Source organism: Heloderma suspectum, chromosome 3 (assembly GCF_057233095.1).
Source record: "Heloderma suspectum isolate Gila_16-S chromosome 3, 16-S_ref, whole genome shotgun sequence".
Taxonomy (NCBI): Eukaryota; Metazoa; Chordata; class Lepidosauria; order Squamata; family Helodermatidae; genus Heloderma; species Heloderma suspectum.
Window position 1 is genome coordinate 56,429,745 of NC_139460.1, and position 15,704 is coordinate 56,445,448.

At 41.2% G+C, this 15,704-nt stretch overlaps 2 protein-coding genes across 10 annotated transcripts in view; one reads left to right on the plus strand and one right to left on the minus strand.

Moving 5' to 3' along the window:
- The window catches only part of TRAT1 (T cell receptor associated transmembrane adaptor 1), a 29,592-nt gene extending 23,300 nt beyond the window's left edge, over positions 1 to 6,292 (plus strand). For both annotated transcript variants that reach the window (XM_084843339.1, XM_084843340.1), the window contains exons 5-7: positions 871 to 938; positions 1,281 to 1,339; positions 3,002 to 6,292. In XM_084843339.1, coding sequence (XP_084699465.1) covers positions 871 to 938; positions 1,281 to 1,339; positions 3,002 to 3,250 — 376 coding nt within the window. In that variant the 3' untranslated portion in view covers positions 3,251 to 6,292. The remainder of the gene's footprint in view (positions 1 to 870; positions 939 to 1,280; positions 1,340 to 3,001) is intronic.
- A 3,266-nt stretch (positions 6,293 to 9,558) lies between these two features.
- HJURP (Holliday junction recognition protein) overlaps positions 9,559 to 15,704 on the minus strand; it is a 35,611-nt gene continuing 29,465 nt past the window's right edge. For 7 of the 8 annotated variants that reach the window (XM_084843342.1, XM_084843341.1, XM_084843343.1 and 4 more), the window contains 2 exons: positions 12,002 to 12,089; positions 9,675 to 10,590 (listed from right to left, as the gene is read on the minus strand). In XM_084843342.1, coding sequence (XP_084699468.1) covers positions 10,461 to 10,590; positions 12,002 to 12,089 — 218 coding nt within the window. In that variant the 3' untranslated portion in view covers positions 9,675 to 10,460. Of the gene's footprint in view, positions 10,591 to 12,001; positions 12,090 to 15,704 lie in introns of all 8 variants that reach the window. The other variant, XM_084843344.1, reaches the window with a different exon arrangement.

Sequence of the window (15,704 nt, forward strand, 5' to 3'; positions counted from 1 at the left end):
GATCTCACTTTTCTATTTCATAGACTAGGAGGGCAGAACCTCAGAAGATTACCCAGAAGCCCAGCCTCTTCTCTTGGCCTCAGTCCCTTTTCCCCAACCACCAATCATTTGGTGGTTTCCCGGCTTTTGTGCAGTTTTTTCCACATTCTAAAATGCAGCAATGCCTCTCCTAACGCTTAGTTATTGGCAGAAAGAAGCCTTAAGCTAAAATATCCTGATATTTTTGGGTATCTTGACCTCACCCCTTTGTCTTGACCTCAGCCCTGCCCACCACTGGAATGCGGCCCCCCAAAGCTTCTCCAAAATGCATTTCAGCCCTTGGGGTTCAAGTGGTTCTGCACCCCTGACATAGACACACTGGGTTGGATCCTAAGATGCCCTTCTATGAATGGAAGGGTCTTTGATCCAGTAGAGTCTCCTATACCTTACTAATGGAAGAATGTGTGTGAAAGAGGTGATTGTTACTAATTCCCCCTTCCCCCTGTAGTCACCCGTGCTATCTCCCAGTATTCTGGAGGGTCCAACATATGGAGCAGATGTTCAGGGGATGCTAGAAACTGCAGAGGAGTGGGAAATCAGCAAATATCCCGCCACCACGCTCCACTAGTGGGCATCAGAAGTGCTCTTTCCATGAGCAGAATTCTGCTCGAGGCAACTTATGATCGAGTCCCAGTATTTTTAGCAAATGGCTGTTGATTGTCATTTATTCTGTAAGACATATTCTTTCATTCAGAAATAAAGAGTCGGAAGTAAAGTAAAATCAACCATTTCATATGAATAACAATTAATTCTAAATATATTGTGGGTATTTTCACAAATAATGCATACTGGGATATAATATACCGATAGATGTAAACATTTATTTTACAGCAGTGGGGAGTTTTATACTGAAGAATGTCCAGTATATGACAACCTCAACCACCATCAAGAGATGCTAAGTAAGTTGCATTTAAGATTTACTGCATTTAGGATATATGACTAAATTAAACCATTTCTTGTGGGAGTAGGGGAAATATTTCTTTTAAAGGACCAGACCTTTACTACAATGAAATACTGATAATAGAAACATGTCCTGTTATCATTGTACTAAATTTCATTGTACTAAATATTCCTGAAATATAAAATCATAATATTTTTATAGTTCAGGGAATATTCTAAAATATATCTGTATTTTATGACATATTTAAAACCACCATGCTGCAGATTGATTAGAAACTAAAGCTCAGCGCAGGATTTGTAAATCAGTTACTCTTTAAATTTTGTTTTTAAATAATCTCCAGATGAAAGCTGCTATGAACAAATGAGTGGCCACCCTCACACACACACCAATGAAGTACAGGTATTACTATTAATACATTTAATATTTTTTTTAAAAAAATTAGGCTTTGCTTTCTATACGGGGGGGGGGCGGGATATTTTGCATCAGAGTCCTTTGTGTGCAGTTAAAAACACAGGATTCATATGGTATTCTTCTCTTCCCCAAACCATATTCATAGAGTCATAGAACAGTAGGGTTGGAAGGGGCCTACAAGGCCATCGAGTCCAACCCCCTGCTCAGTGCAGGAATCCAAGCCAGAGCATCCCTGACAGATGGCTGTCCAGCCTCGTCTTGAACACCTCCAGCGTGGGAGAGCCCACCACCTCCCTAGGTAGTTGGTACCATAATTGGCTTGTACTAGGAAAAGCCAAAGTGCCCTTCTACTAGCAGAAGCTCTCGTCCATTAATGGAAGGGTTATCTCTGACCTGGAAGAAGGGTGTTGTGCGAGTAAAGTGACATGCCCCCACCCCCCAATCCAGAGAAGTCCTTCTGTTTGTACAAGCTCTTGAGTAAGAATTTGCACAAGCAGTTTTCAATACATTTTGCTACTCTGTATATGCTTCAGCCTCTATCTTCATTATTCACTGTATTTCTCATACTTGCACACAACTCCAAACACATTAATGCGCTGCACTTCAAGAACCCTTCTGCTAGCCCTTCTACAAGAGTTCTCGGAACAAAACTAATACCTTTTCTCCTTCCACTTGCAGTTCTTTGGATCAAATATATTTTAAATTACTCTGATTATTACTAATTGTTATTCTTATTAAGCATCATTAAGGTGCATAGTCCTATACAAAGTAACAAATGAAAGAGACAGGTCCCTGCACCAAGGGGTGTACAATCTAAAATGTAACACAGTGGGGAGGCTGCAGAGGGAAGGGAAAAAGATAGCAAGAGAGAAACTGCAGAGTCATTTAAGGAGATATTTGGGTGGGTGAGTGAAGTCACTGAGGGGCTTCCCATGATCTCAATGATGTGAGAGAGAAATGATTTAGAAAGGAGAGTTCTGGACAGAAACCCTAAACCTACAGCAGCAAACCAGATAATTCTAGAAAACCCACAAGCATGAGTTGAAGGTAGTGCCCCTCTTCTGCTATTACTCCTTGGCAACTGGTATTCAGAGGCATACTGCCTCTGAACGCAAACATTTCCTGTAGCTATCAGGAATAATAGCCATTGATAGATCATTGGTCCACTCTCCCTTTAAAGCCATTTACACACTAATGTCCATCAGCACATTTTGTAGCACTGAGTACCATAAATTATGTGCTGTGTGAAGTAGTACTTTCTTTTGTTTGTCCTGAATTTACTTCCAATCAATATCACTGGATGAGTCCTGGTATTATGGAAGAGGGAGAAAAATGTTGCTCCATTTTCTCCACACCATGCATACTTTTTATAAGCCTCTGTCACTTTCCTTCTTTTTTTAAAAAAACACTAAAAAGCTTCAAATTCTTTATCCTTTTTTCCATCGTGAAGACATACAAACCCAATGATAATTGTGATTGTCAAAAATAGAGTAAAGTACAGGAATAATGGAATTCATTTGTATTGTGGCCAATTTATTTTGCTGTTTCATGCAACTGAGTTTTTATTTCTGCCTATCAGTCATCATGTATGAAAAGTCTCATAGGTAAAGAAGCCAATTGACCAATAATATAAATTGCTTTCTTTTGTAGCAAACAGCTGAGCGCCAGATGTGCTATGCTTCTCTGGATCACAGTGTCAAAAGAAAACACAAAAACCTTCGAAAAAAGAAATATCCTACAGTAGAAGTTACCAAAAGGAGCTCTATTCCCTCAGACTCCTGCATTTATCTCAACAGTGAACAGCTGAGAGCTGAGAATAAACTGTCTGAAGATGCTACTCAGGAAGAACCCTTCAGAATATTTGGCTTCATTCACACTACAAATGATGCCAAATCTTAATAGGGACTTGGCCCAGTCAAGTAATTGCTGCTGATAAAATAGATACTCTTCTAGTTGTAAAATAACTAACCGGGGTTAGAACCTGGTAGTTTTAATGGACTAATTAGCTGAATGGGAAGGACTCCAGAAGCAACTTCAAGTGTTTTTCCTTTGGCACTCATTATGGAGGCATCCGGCTGATATCCATTGTTTCCAGTCTTAACTCAGTCTCACGTATAATAACAGTATATGCATTTTGGACACATCTCCCTCGGTGCTACAAAGACGGTGGCAATCATAAGTTTAATGCGAATCATGTAGTTCACAGGAGCAAAATAGATGTGAGAAAATCCTGCTCAGATTTCATTCCTGAACTCCCAAAGTTCAAACATTTACTGAAGGGCAGTACCTGAAAGGTATGGTGAAAGGACACAAGGCTCTTCTGTTTCCAGGCTAGATAAGCTGCTGTGTGAATAGCTGCTGAGAGCTAGGTCACAAGCCTTAGAGACTCCACTGAACAGGACCTCCCATGTGAAAGGGTGTTTATGCAAAGTAGGGATGTTAGAAAATTCCGCCATGGACTCCAATGAGGCCGGATCTGGCCCCCTTGGAGTCCATGGCATAACGGAGCAGTCCCCCCCGCCACCCTGCGAAATTTTCCTGGGACGGACCCTACCCGGCGTTGGCCAGTCTGGTCCATCCACTGCCCTGTTCTGCGGCCGCAAATGGCTGCCCCGGTCTGCGGACGCCATTTGCCTCCCTGCGTTAGCCGAGATAGGCTACATATGTATTTACGTAGCCTATCACGGCAAAGAGCAGGGATGCAAATGGCGTCCGCTACGCCATTTGTGTCGCTACTCTTTGCTCTGATAGGCTACGTAAATATATATGTAGCCTATCACGGCTAACGCAGGGATGCAAATGGCGCCCGCTGTGCCATTTGCCTCCCTGCGTTAGCCGTGATAGGCTACGTATGTATTTACGTAGCCTATCACGGCAAAGAGCAGGGATGCAAATGGCATCCGGTATGCCATTTGTGTCGCTACTCTTTGCCGTGATAGGCTACGTAAATATATACGTAGCCTATCACGGCTAATGCAGGGACGCAAATGGCGCCCGCTGTGCCATTTGTGTCCCTGCGTTAGCCGTGATAGGCTACGTATATATTTACGTAGCCTATCACGAAAAGAGCAGGGACGCAAATGGCGTAGCAGGCTGGCCACCATTTGTGGCCGCAGCCCGGCAGCGGACGGAAGGCCGGCTGCGGGTGGGCCCAGCTGGCGGTTCCACGGACTTGCCGCAGAGCGGAGCCGGCCAGGGAGGATTCCGGGTGGAGGGACGGATCGCCTCCCCCCGCAGCGGATGCCCCCACCCAGAATGGGGTAAGTAATCCGCCCATCCCTAATGCAAAGGAGCCTTATTCGTACAGGAAATTACCTGTGCAGTGGAGAAGCCTGTGCTGCTGTCCCACCATTCTGTCCCTTAGTACAAACCAGAACATGGATGATGTTACTATCACCAGACTGCACAAATGTCAACAGGGCCTTAGACATTTTGCTATGTAATATAAGCAGAATGAAGACTGGAATAACTAAGTGTTCTCAACTTTAAATGTAAATCTTGGTCATCCCCTCTGTGTTTAGTATTTGCCACATTGTACATGTAGCAACACCATGCAGTATTTAAGGTTAATTAGAGAATAATGTAACAGCTTTGGTTCATCTAATTAGCACTTGTTCAGCTAGCAAATTTAATGTCCACATATGTTTAGTTTCCTGCTGGTAAGTACTGCTAGAGTCGATCCCCATTACTCAACGAGTGTGTAATGTCTTATGCATCTGAATTCAATTGTCTGTAAAGAAAGTGGTAAATGAACTGTAAAAATAAATCTCCAAGGAAGAATTTGATATTCTTCTTAGTATTTAAATTATTAGTATTGGCTTTTACACAATGGTTGTATAATCTATTCTAGATAAACTAATATTCCTTATTATTCCCCAGCTATAACTGCTTAGTCCAGTCCTTCCTTGTTATAAATTGTCTTAACACACTTAAAAGTCCAGTACCGTAGGAAGAGGGTTTGAATTCAGCAGACGTTATCCTACTGAAATCAGTGGGTGATATTTAAGTGTGGGCTATTAAAACATAAACCCTGGTTAATTTTCTTGGGATTATGGGTAATGTGACCTTGTGGTCCTAATAGACTAACTTGGGGGGATATCAGTATGGCCTTAAATTAACCTTCATATGCCAGAACCTTTCCAATTACCTTAATGGTAAATATTTAGAGATGATATTTGATCTAATTTTGCACAAGAACAAACATCTAGTGCCAAAATGTTTATTGAAAGTAACCCTCACCTAATGATCTAATCAAGAAAATTAAGTACTTACATTGTCATTAATTCATGCTTGATCTGTAGAATTACAGAAATGCTAGCATGCATTCGCCAGGCCATCTGGCAGCTCTCAGTGTGCCAAATTGTGTGCTACCAGCCATGTTCCCATAAGTAGTTCAGGATAAGTCTGCACTCAACTGAATACACTGTAAAACTGTTTCCAACATTGTTTTATTGGGGAGTCAAGTGCAAATCTGAGACCGTATGAGAAGTGATCTGTTTCTATGCAAATAATTGTGTTAATGATACCATCCCCTCATCTTTGCCTCATCTGCACAGGACCCTGGTGCTTTGCCTAAAAGATGAAGAGGGTGAAATCCAACTATCTCATAGACCACTTAATTCCCCAGAAGAGAAATTTTCAAATGCATCTGAAATGACTAATCCCCTAACTGGAGACATATCTGATAGAAAACTTACCATATAATCATCACCTCTAATACAATGAGCTTCTGCCGGGCTTTGAAAATATGGCTGTTCAGGCGGGCATTTGGGGTGGGTTAGGGTTTTTTAGAGCAACATTGTTTTGTTCAGTTGATTATGTAAATTTGTTGTATTTTGTGTTATTTGTATTGTATGCTGCCTAGAGTGGCCGGGTAGCCAGCCAAATGGGTGGCAAACAAACAAACAAACAAACAAAAAATAAATGCTGACAAACCCCTCCACTGATATGTGCTCTTACATATTGAATGCTATTTATTGTTTACATAGGGCAATATCCAACATTGTTCAAGCAGACGTCCACTCGTGCAACAAAATTTTCTCCTCCTCACTGCCTGAATCAAATCTCCTCTGGAGAATCCCTCTGGATCAGATTTTAGGGAGTCTGGAGCGGGAATCTGTTCTGCTGACAAGAACACAATTGGATACAACCTAAAGTCTTTTCCTAAGTGCTCAAAGCAATTCTCATTGTATTTGTAAGATGGGCTAGAATAAACTATCCATTAGTACTGATGGGGTATTGAAAAATAAATAGCAGACACGTGAAGATCAACAGACATGCTCATTTCTAAAGGCGAGATATGATTCAGAGAATTCTGCATTTGAAGTTCATTCCCATAACCACTAAAGCCTGTCCTACAACAGAACTATATGTTCCGCCTCCACCATTCCTTCAAAGTCTGACTACTGCTTCTCCTTTGCAATATGGAGTCAGGAGACCATGAATTCCAAGGGTGAAGAGACAACCCTTCCTGAGCCTGCTGCTTTCCCCCCAGCAATGCTTTCCAATAGAAGCAGATGTGGAACTCTTACCGGAAGAAAACTGGCATGGGGGGAGGGGAAGGTTCAGTGCCCACCATTTCTCTGCTGGAGATTGTTCCCTCATTGCCCTACATTACAAAGGAAAAGCCGCAGTTGGACTCTGAAAATACAGCAGTAGAGGTAGAAGAAGTAGGATGCTAATTCTAGATTATGCATTGAGTTAGCAGTTCAGAGATAAAGGCTCTAATGTGGAGTCAAATGTTGAGTTGATATAATTATCTGTTAGTCTTATCAGAACTTACTATATGAATAAGCATTTGAGAATCAGATCTTCAAAACTAGAGATAGTGGATAGTTTAACCACTGTGTTCCATGTATTAGTAATCTTGAGACTGGACTACTATAATGTTCTCTACATGGGGCTGCCCTTGAGGATGGTTTGGAAGATGCAGCTAGTGCAGAATGCTGCAGCAAGGCAGCATTGAATGGAGTGCTTTGCCATACACACATAACACCTATACTGAAGGAGCTGCACTGGCTGCCAGTTTGCTACTGAGCCAGGTTTAAAGTATTATTGACATACAAAGCCCTAAACAACTTAGGACCAGGTTACCTGAAATAATGTCTTCTCCTATATAGGCTCATTAGACTACTACCATCTTCAGGGGAGGCTATGCCACACCTTGCCACTGGTGGCCAATGAGAGTGGTGGGGTGAAGGGCAGGTCAACAGAGGCAGAACCAAAGGGCCAGCTGAGGCAAAGCCAACATCATCTAGTGTTGCTTCACAAAAGCAACAGGGCATCCATTGCTTTTCCTCTGTGCAATCACAAACTGAAATAAATTGTTAAAAAAAATCCAGAGCTGTTTTCCTGCAACCCCAGATCCACCTAAGGATGCACACAGAAAAACCCATTTCTTTTTTTTTTTTTTTTTAGCAAGGTGTGGTGTGGTTGTGTGGCAGTAGCATTTTTTTCTATGGAAGATACTGCAGTGGGCTTGGGAACAAGAAGAAATGGGCCTGATAAAAGTTCGAAAGCCCATTGCAATATCTTGCCAAGAAAGAAGAAAGACCCACAACCACATCTTGGTCAGAAATTTTTTTCTCCACAGCTACATCTTGGGCAGAAAAAAAATGACCCACAGCCACCAGATCTTGCTCAGAAATAGTATGAAATGACACACAGCCACATCTTGCTCAGAAATAAGAAATGACCCACAGCAATAAGAGTCCGTTACCCCCACCTCCATATAAAAGGGGAAAAAAAACCCTCTTCACATATGGTTCTGGCTGGCTCTTCTCAGCTGGGCAGAAAACATAGAAGAAAAAGAACTTTGCTAACAAGAAGGGTGCACACACACACACAATTATATTTTTCAATTTAATATAAAATTAATCCTCTGAGTGGGGAAGACAAACAACCGATCTTTTCTTTCACTTTCACAAGTGAAAGAAAAATTTGCTCCCCCAACCATTTTCATTAGCTGCCTTGCCCCTTCCCTGAACTATTCTGAGTGGCCTGGCTGCTGCCCTTTCTATTGCTCCCCAACTCTGTTCTCATCAGCTAGGAGGCTGCTGATCAATGTGGCTTCCTCTTTTTCTTTTCTTACGAACTTTCATCCTATTGGGAAGAGCATTGGTAAGGTTGTCCCAGGCAGGCCTTCCCAATACCTTTCCTCATCTATATCTTTTATGGGGAAGTGGTTCTGCACACATGCCTCACATACACATATGGTCATAGGGAAAAAATATGCTGCAGCGACAGCCAGCAGGCAGGTGGATGCTACACAAGGCTTGGTTTGCTAGGCTACATGATACAAATGTAAGTTTTGACATGAGTGAAGGGGAAGCGCCCCCAGGATCAGGTGTTTGTTGCCATTCCAGCATACTGCAGAGTCCCAACTGGCAGCAACATGGCAACAGGCCTTCTCTGTGGTGGCACCCTCCCGCTAGAATGACCTCCCCTCTGCTATATGTCAGGCACCAACATACATATCCTTTCAACAGTAATTAAAAACTTTTTTATCCTGGCTTTTCACAACCATTTTGTCTAAAACTTTCTCTTCTATAATAATGTATTGTTTTTTAATGATGTATTGTTGTACACCGCTTTGGGATTTTAAAAATGGGAAGTGGTATATAAATAAATTTACCCCAAAATAAATAGACACTACTTAGCAGCACAGTTCTTTTTACAGAAGCAGTTCTCTGAAGCAGGAATTCTACATTCTGTACTTGATTTCACAAAGCACCAATCAACTTAACATTTCTAACTATCCTGTTTTCCGAGTTTTTTTTTTTTATATCACTAGGTTTAGCAGTTTTATCACAAAGAGATGCCATTTACCTGAGACGAAACATGGCATAGTAGTATTTTCCCATTGCTTTAACCTTTACACACTGAACTGTATCTTACCATTTTATAGCCCAACTTATTTTTATGAGATTATTTTGTCAATGCATAGTTTACTTTGGACTTAACCTCTGAAGCAATTTTGTATTATTTTTAGATTTTACCTAGGTAACCCCCCCCCCCCCCGGATGAATATGCTATAAGGCTTTCCATGGTTTTTATCCCTTTCCAATGCAATTATTCCCCCTCCCCCAAGTTATTTAAATTGTTTGACAGAAAAGATGTAATCTTTGGCAACTCTTGATTGACCCAATGTACAGCACCTGCACACAACTTGTTGCTATGCATTGTTAAATGGCTCTTTTCCCTTCTTTCATTAGCTTGTCCATTTATTCCAAACAAGAAGTTAAGAAGAAAATAAGTGTTGAGAAATGACCAAGAAGAACGTCTAGGCTGGTAAATGACAGCACACTTAACCTAAGTGGAATTTCACAGCATGCCTCTTATTGTTAGATATTTTCCATTAGCAGACTATTTTTGATAACAATTAAACAATCTAAATACAGCCATATATAAGTTTATTAGGCAATAAAGATATAGAAGTCTCAAGCACTAGATGTACACATTGACATATTAAAATCAAATTTGAAATACACAAGATATAGCTTTCCAAATCTCATATTTTCAGCAATGGAATAATTTCTCCTGGTCATTCCCAAAGCAGAAGCCCATCCAACAGTAAATTAAATGCATTCAAACAGCCTGTTAAAACATTATGCATTAAGAGTAGATCTTGATTAGCCAAGCAGAATACATTAGAAAGAGCTAAGGTTATGTACAGACACATACAAACAAACTCAGTTGCCAAAAACATTTGTTCCCTATAAGAGACACTAAAACTTGAAGAGCTTTCAAGAAGAAACAGTGCTCTCTCTCAATAAGCCAAATGGATTTTAGAGACATGGTCCCTACTCAACTCCTCGAAGGATATGCAGTTCTCAAATAGCATAATATAACTACAGTGGGTTGGATTCTCAGTCACATGAGGAGACTTCAGCTCATGGAACAAGGTGCTCAGCTCCCCAGTCCCTCTGCAGCCTCCTGTGCCTTCCTAAAGTCTGCTCCTGTGCAATGGAGGTGGAGCTTGTGGATGAATGGGGTATGGGAAATTGGTGACAATTGCCTTCTCCCAATTTCATTCCCAGAAGGTCTACTGGATTCATGTCCCTTCCATGAATGGAAGGGCACTTCTGGACCCAACCAAATATCTTTCTCCTTAAAAATCATAAATTTCCTCTCCATGTCTTTCCAGAAATGATCCTTTGTAATCTTTACGCAGGAATTCTTTCACATCGCCATGTTTATTTCTGACTCTCCTATCATTGTAGCTCAGCTTCCTGGAAACCCTGGAAAAGAAGAGAGAATCTTATCAGTAAAAAGCAAGTGTTAGAAAAGTTGCATTAACAATCCAGGGTTTCTGAAAACACACTTGCAACCAAAAGGTTCTTCCACCTGAAGACAACCTTTCTCACTCTCTCACAGGAATAAAACAACCTCACCCATAATAACTCTCTACCTCCATACATAATTAATGCACTAGAGAATAGCTGCAGCATCTCAAAGAAATCTATACAGAAGATAATCCACTGCATATCACATAAAGAGGACAGTAAGCACATAGAAACATAACATCGAAGCTACTAATTTTAAAGCCATTATTGCTCCAACAAATCTTAAAATTATAATTCCAGAGCTCTTAATAGCTGTAGCCAGATAAAAAGGATGCTACATGTCCTGCGATGTCAGTATCTTCCTCTATTAGTAAATGCACAATTTTGGTTGTGGTAGAGTATATCTAGAACAGCGTTACCCATGTTAATCTGTCCCCCAACTAATGCAAAAATCCACTGACATAAATTAGCTCTTCAGTCATCCCTGAGGCATATATATATATATATATATATTTATATACACAAAGATGCAGCTCAAAACCAACTTTCTTGCATCACCTTCTCAGCTTCCAAACCAAAAGCACACTGATGGTTTGGCACAAGGATACCAAGACCATGTTTCTCAAAAAGCAAGCAGCATTTGGGGGTGGTGTGTGTGTGTGTGTGTGAGATTATCTAAAAAGCTATTTTGGCAATATTTCATCTTATCATTCCAATTCATCTTTTGCAGAAACATACTACTTTTGTGACAAGCCCACCAACTTTTATCTGGTTGAGTCCATCAGCAGGACTTTCTTTGATACGAGGCACATAAATATGTCAATGTAAAATAATTTAACATGACTTTTGTGAATTAAATTATTTGAAATGTGATTAGACAACTTCCCTCCTCAATCTCTGTCCTTGTCCATCCCAGTAACACCACAATTTCCTTCCCTAGCCCTTAAAACCATATTCGGGAAGGGCTATAGCTAGGTGGTAAAAGGCCCAAACAGGGCTAGGAAAAACTCCCTGAGTTGTTTACTGTGACATCTGTACCTGGAATAATTCTGATTTACTCATCCCTTAATAACCCAGAGTTCTGTGTTTGGATGTCATGATAAACAACCCAGGGATGAAGCATTCCTGGGGTTGTTTATTGCAGCAAGAGCAGGCAGGCAGGAACAAGCACACATGCTCACTTCTGCCTGTCTTTGCAACAACCAATTGTTTGTTAACTGTGGGTTGTTACAGTGTGTGAACCGGGTCAAAGTTTTGTAATCCCAGTAAGCTTGTTGTAGGTGTAGCTAATAAGGATCCATTATAATTATTTCTTCTCCTCCATATCCTTCCACAGAAAAATAAAGGTAATTCAAGTGTTACTTACCCAAATGTACAGTTTTGTGAGTTTCTTAGGGAGTCACAATTCTGCAAACACTTGGGAACGTTTTCATCCACATCTGCAATCCTAGATTCTGTGAAGTGGTTGGATGTAGTGAATAAGGTTAAGTGCCCCACTAAGAACTTCCGATTCAAAGGATAAAAAAAACAAAACAAGAAAACCAGAGTACAAAGAATAAAAACAAACCTTAGCAGGGTGAATAAATATAAGTGAGTTTAAGTGAAAAAAGTGATTTAAAAATTATTTTGTACTTTTAAAAACAAACTGTTTAAAAAAAGAAATACAGTACAAATTAAGGTGTTCATGTCTATACTTAATAACCTTTAAAAATCAAATCCAAAACAAACCCATTGCCAAACCTTTATACCAAATCTGTCCATGATCCATGGTCAAAGCCTTTTTTTTTATGTAAAAGAAAAACCAAGAGGGAAAATATCTGATTCAGGTGGTCAAACACCAATATGACACAATCGCCATGTTTGAACGATTGTATCCTGGCTTGAGCACCTCAATGACGCCATGAGCTAAACAGTGAAGGGACACCCAAGACGGGAAGGTCATGGCAGAGAGGTCAGACTAAATATGATCCCTGGGGAAGGTAATGGCAACCCACCCCAGTATTCTTGCCATGAAAACTTAATGGATCAGTACAACCAGAGATATGTCGGTATACCATCGGAAGATGGGACTCCCAGGTTGGAAGATGGTCAAAATGCTACTGGGGAGGAACAGAGGATAAGTTCAACTAGCTCCAGATGTGACGATGCAGCTAGCTCAAAGCCGAAAGGACGGCTAGCAGCCGATGGTGCTGGTGAACGACGAATCCGATGTTCTAAAGATCAACACATCATAGGAACCTGGAATGTAAGATCTATGAGCCAGGGCAAATTGGATGTGGTTATTGGGGAGATGTCAAGATTAAATATAGACATTCTGGGTGTCAGTGAACTGAAATGGACTGGAATGGTCCACTTCACCTCAGATGACCACCAGATCTACTACTGTGGACAAGAGGATTACAGAAGAAATGGAGTAGCCTTCATAATTAATAATAAAGTGGCTAAAGTAGTGCTTGGATACAATCCAAAAAATGATATAATGATCCCAATTTGAATTCAGGGTAAGCCATTTAACATCACAGTGATCCAAATATATGCCCCAACCACAGATGCTGAAGAAGTAGATCAGTTCTATGAGGATCTGCAGCACCTACTGGATAATACGCCAAAAAGAGATGTTAGTTTCATTACAGGAGACTGGAATGCTAAGGTGGGTAGTCAAACGACACCTGGAATTACAGACAAGCATGATCTGGGAGAACAAAATGAAGCAGGATATAGGCTGATAGAATTTTGCCAAGACAACTCACTGTGCATAACAAACACTCTCTTCCAACAACCTAAGAGATGACTTTATATATGGACTTCACCAGATGGTCGACACCCAAATCAGATTGACTACATCCTTTGTAGCCAAAGGTGGAGGACACCTATATAGTTGGTAAAAAGAAGACCTGGAGCTGATTGTAGTTCAGGTCACGAACTTCTTATTGCACAATTTAGAATCAGGCTAAAGAGAATAGGGAAGACCCACAGATCAGTTAGATATGAGCTCACTAATATTCCTCATGAATATGCAGTGGAGGTGAAGAATAGATTTGAGGGACCAGATTTAGTAGATAGGGTCCCGGAAGAACTGTGGACAGAAGTTTGCAACATTGTTCAGGAGGCGGCAACAGAAAACGTCCCAAAGAAAAAGAAAACCAAGAAGGCAAGATGGCTGTCTGCTGTGACACTGGAAGTAGCCCAAGAAAGAAGGAAAGCAAAAGGCAACCGTGATAGGGGGAGATATGCCCAATTAAATGCAAAATTCCAGGTTAGCCAGAAGAGATAAGGAATTATTTTTAAACAAGCAATGCGCGGAAGTGGAAGAAGATAATAGAATAGGAAGGACAAGAGACCTCTTCCAGAAAATTAGAAACATCGGAGGTAAATTCCAGGCAAAAATGGGTATGATCAAAAACAAAGATGGCAAGGACCTAACAGAAGCAGAAGAGATCAAGAAAAGGTGGCAAGAATATATGGAAGATCTGTATAAGAAGGATAATAATATCGGGGATAGATTTGAAGGTGTGGTCAGTGAGCTAGAGCCAGACATCCTGAAGAGTGAGGTTGAATGGGCCTTAAGAAGCACTGATAATAACAAGTCAGCAGGAGACGATGGTATCCCAACTGAACTGTTTAAAATCTTGCAAGATGATGCTGTCAAGGTGATGCATGCCATATGCCAGCAAATTTGGAAAACACAAGAATGGCCAACAGGTTGGAAAAAATCAACTTATATCCCCATACCAAAAAAGGGAAACACTAAAGAATGTTCAAACTATCGAACAGTGGCACTTATTTCACATGCCAGTAAGGTAATGCTCAAGATCTTGCAAGGAAGACTCCAGCAATTCATGGAACGAGAATTGCCAGATGTACAAGCTGGGTTTAGAAAAGGCAGAGGAACTAGAGACCAAATTGTCAACATCCGCTGGATAATGGAGAAAGCCAGGGAGTTTCAGAAAAACATCTATTTCTGTTTTACTGACTATTCTACAGCGTTTGACTGTGTGGATCATAACGAACTGTGGCAAGTTCTTGGTGGTATGGGGATACCAAGTCATCTTGTCTGCCTCCTGAGGAATCTGTATAACGATCAAGTAGCAATGGTAAGAACAGACCATGGAACAACGGACTGGTTTAAGATTGGGAAAGGAGTACGGCAGGGTTGTATACTCTCTCCCTACCTATTCAACCTGTACGCAGTACACATCATGCGACGTGCTGGGCTTGATGAAGCCAAGGATGGAGTTAAAATCGCTGGAAGAAACATTAACAATCTCAGATATGCAGATGATACCACTTTGATGGCTGAAAGTGAGGAGGAGCTGAGGAACCTCACGACGAAGGTGAAAGAAGAAAGTGCAAAAGCTGGGTTGAGTTAAACCTCAAAAAACCCCAAGATTATGGCAACCAGCTTGATTGAGAACTGGCAAATAGAGGGAGAAAACATGGAGGCAGTGACAGACTTTGTCTTTCTAGGCGCAAAGATTACTGCAGACGCTGACTGCAGCCAGGAAATCAGAAGACGTTTACTTCTTGGGAGGACAGCAATGACAAATCTTGATAAAATAGTGAAGAGCAGAGACTTCACACTGACAACAAAGGTCCGCATAGTTAAAGCAATGGTATTCCCTGTAGTAACCTATGGCTGTGAGAGCTGGACCATAAGGAAGGCTGAGCGAAGGAAGATAGATGCTTTTGAACTGTGGTGTTGGAGGAAAATTCTGAGAGTGCCTTGGACTGCAAGAAGATCAAACCAGTCCATATTCCAGGAAATAAAGCCAGACTGCTCACTTGAGGGAAGGATATTAAAGGCTAAACTGAAGTACTTTGGCCACATCATGAGAAGACAGGACACCCTGGAGAAGATGCTGATGCTAGGGAAAGTGGAAGGCAAAAGGAAGAGGGGCCGACCAAGGGCAAGATGGATGGATGATATTCTGAAGGTGACGGACTTGACCTTGGGAGAGCTGGGGGTGGCGATGGCCGACAGGAAACTCTGGCGTGGGCTGGTCCATGAAGTCATGAAGAGTCGGAAGCAACTGAATGAATAAACGACATGCACTACTAGCCCTTCGCCT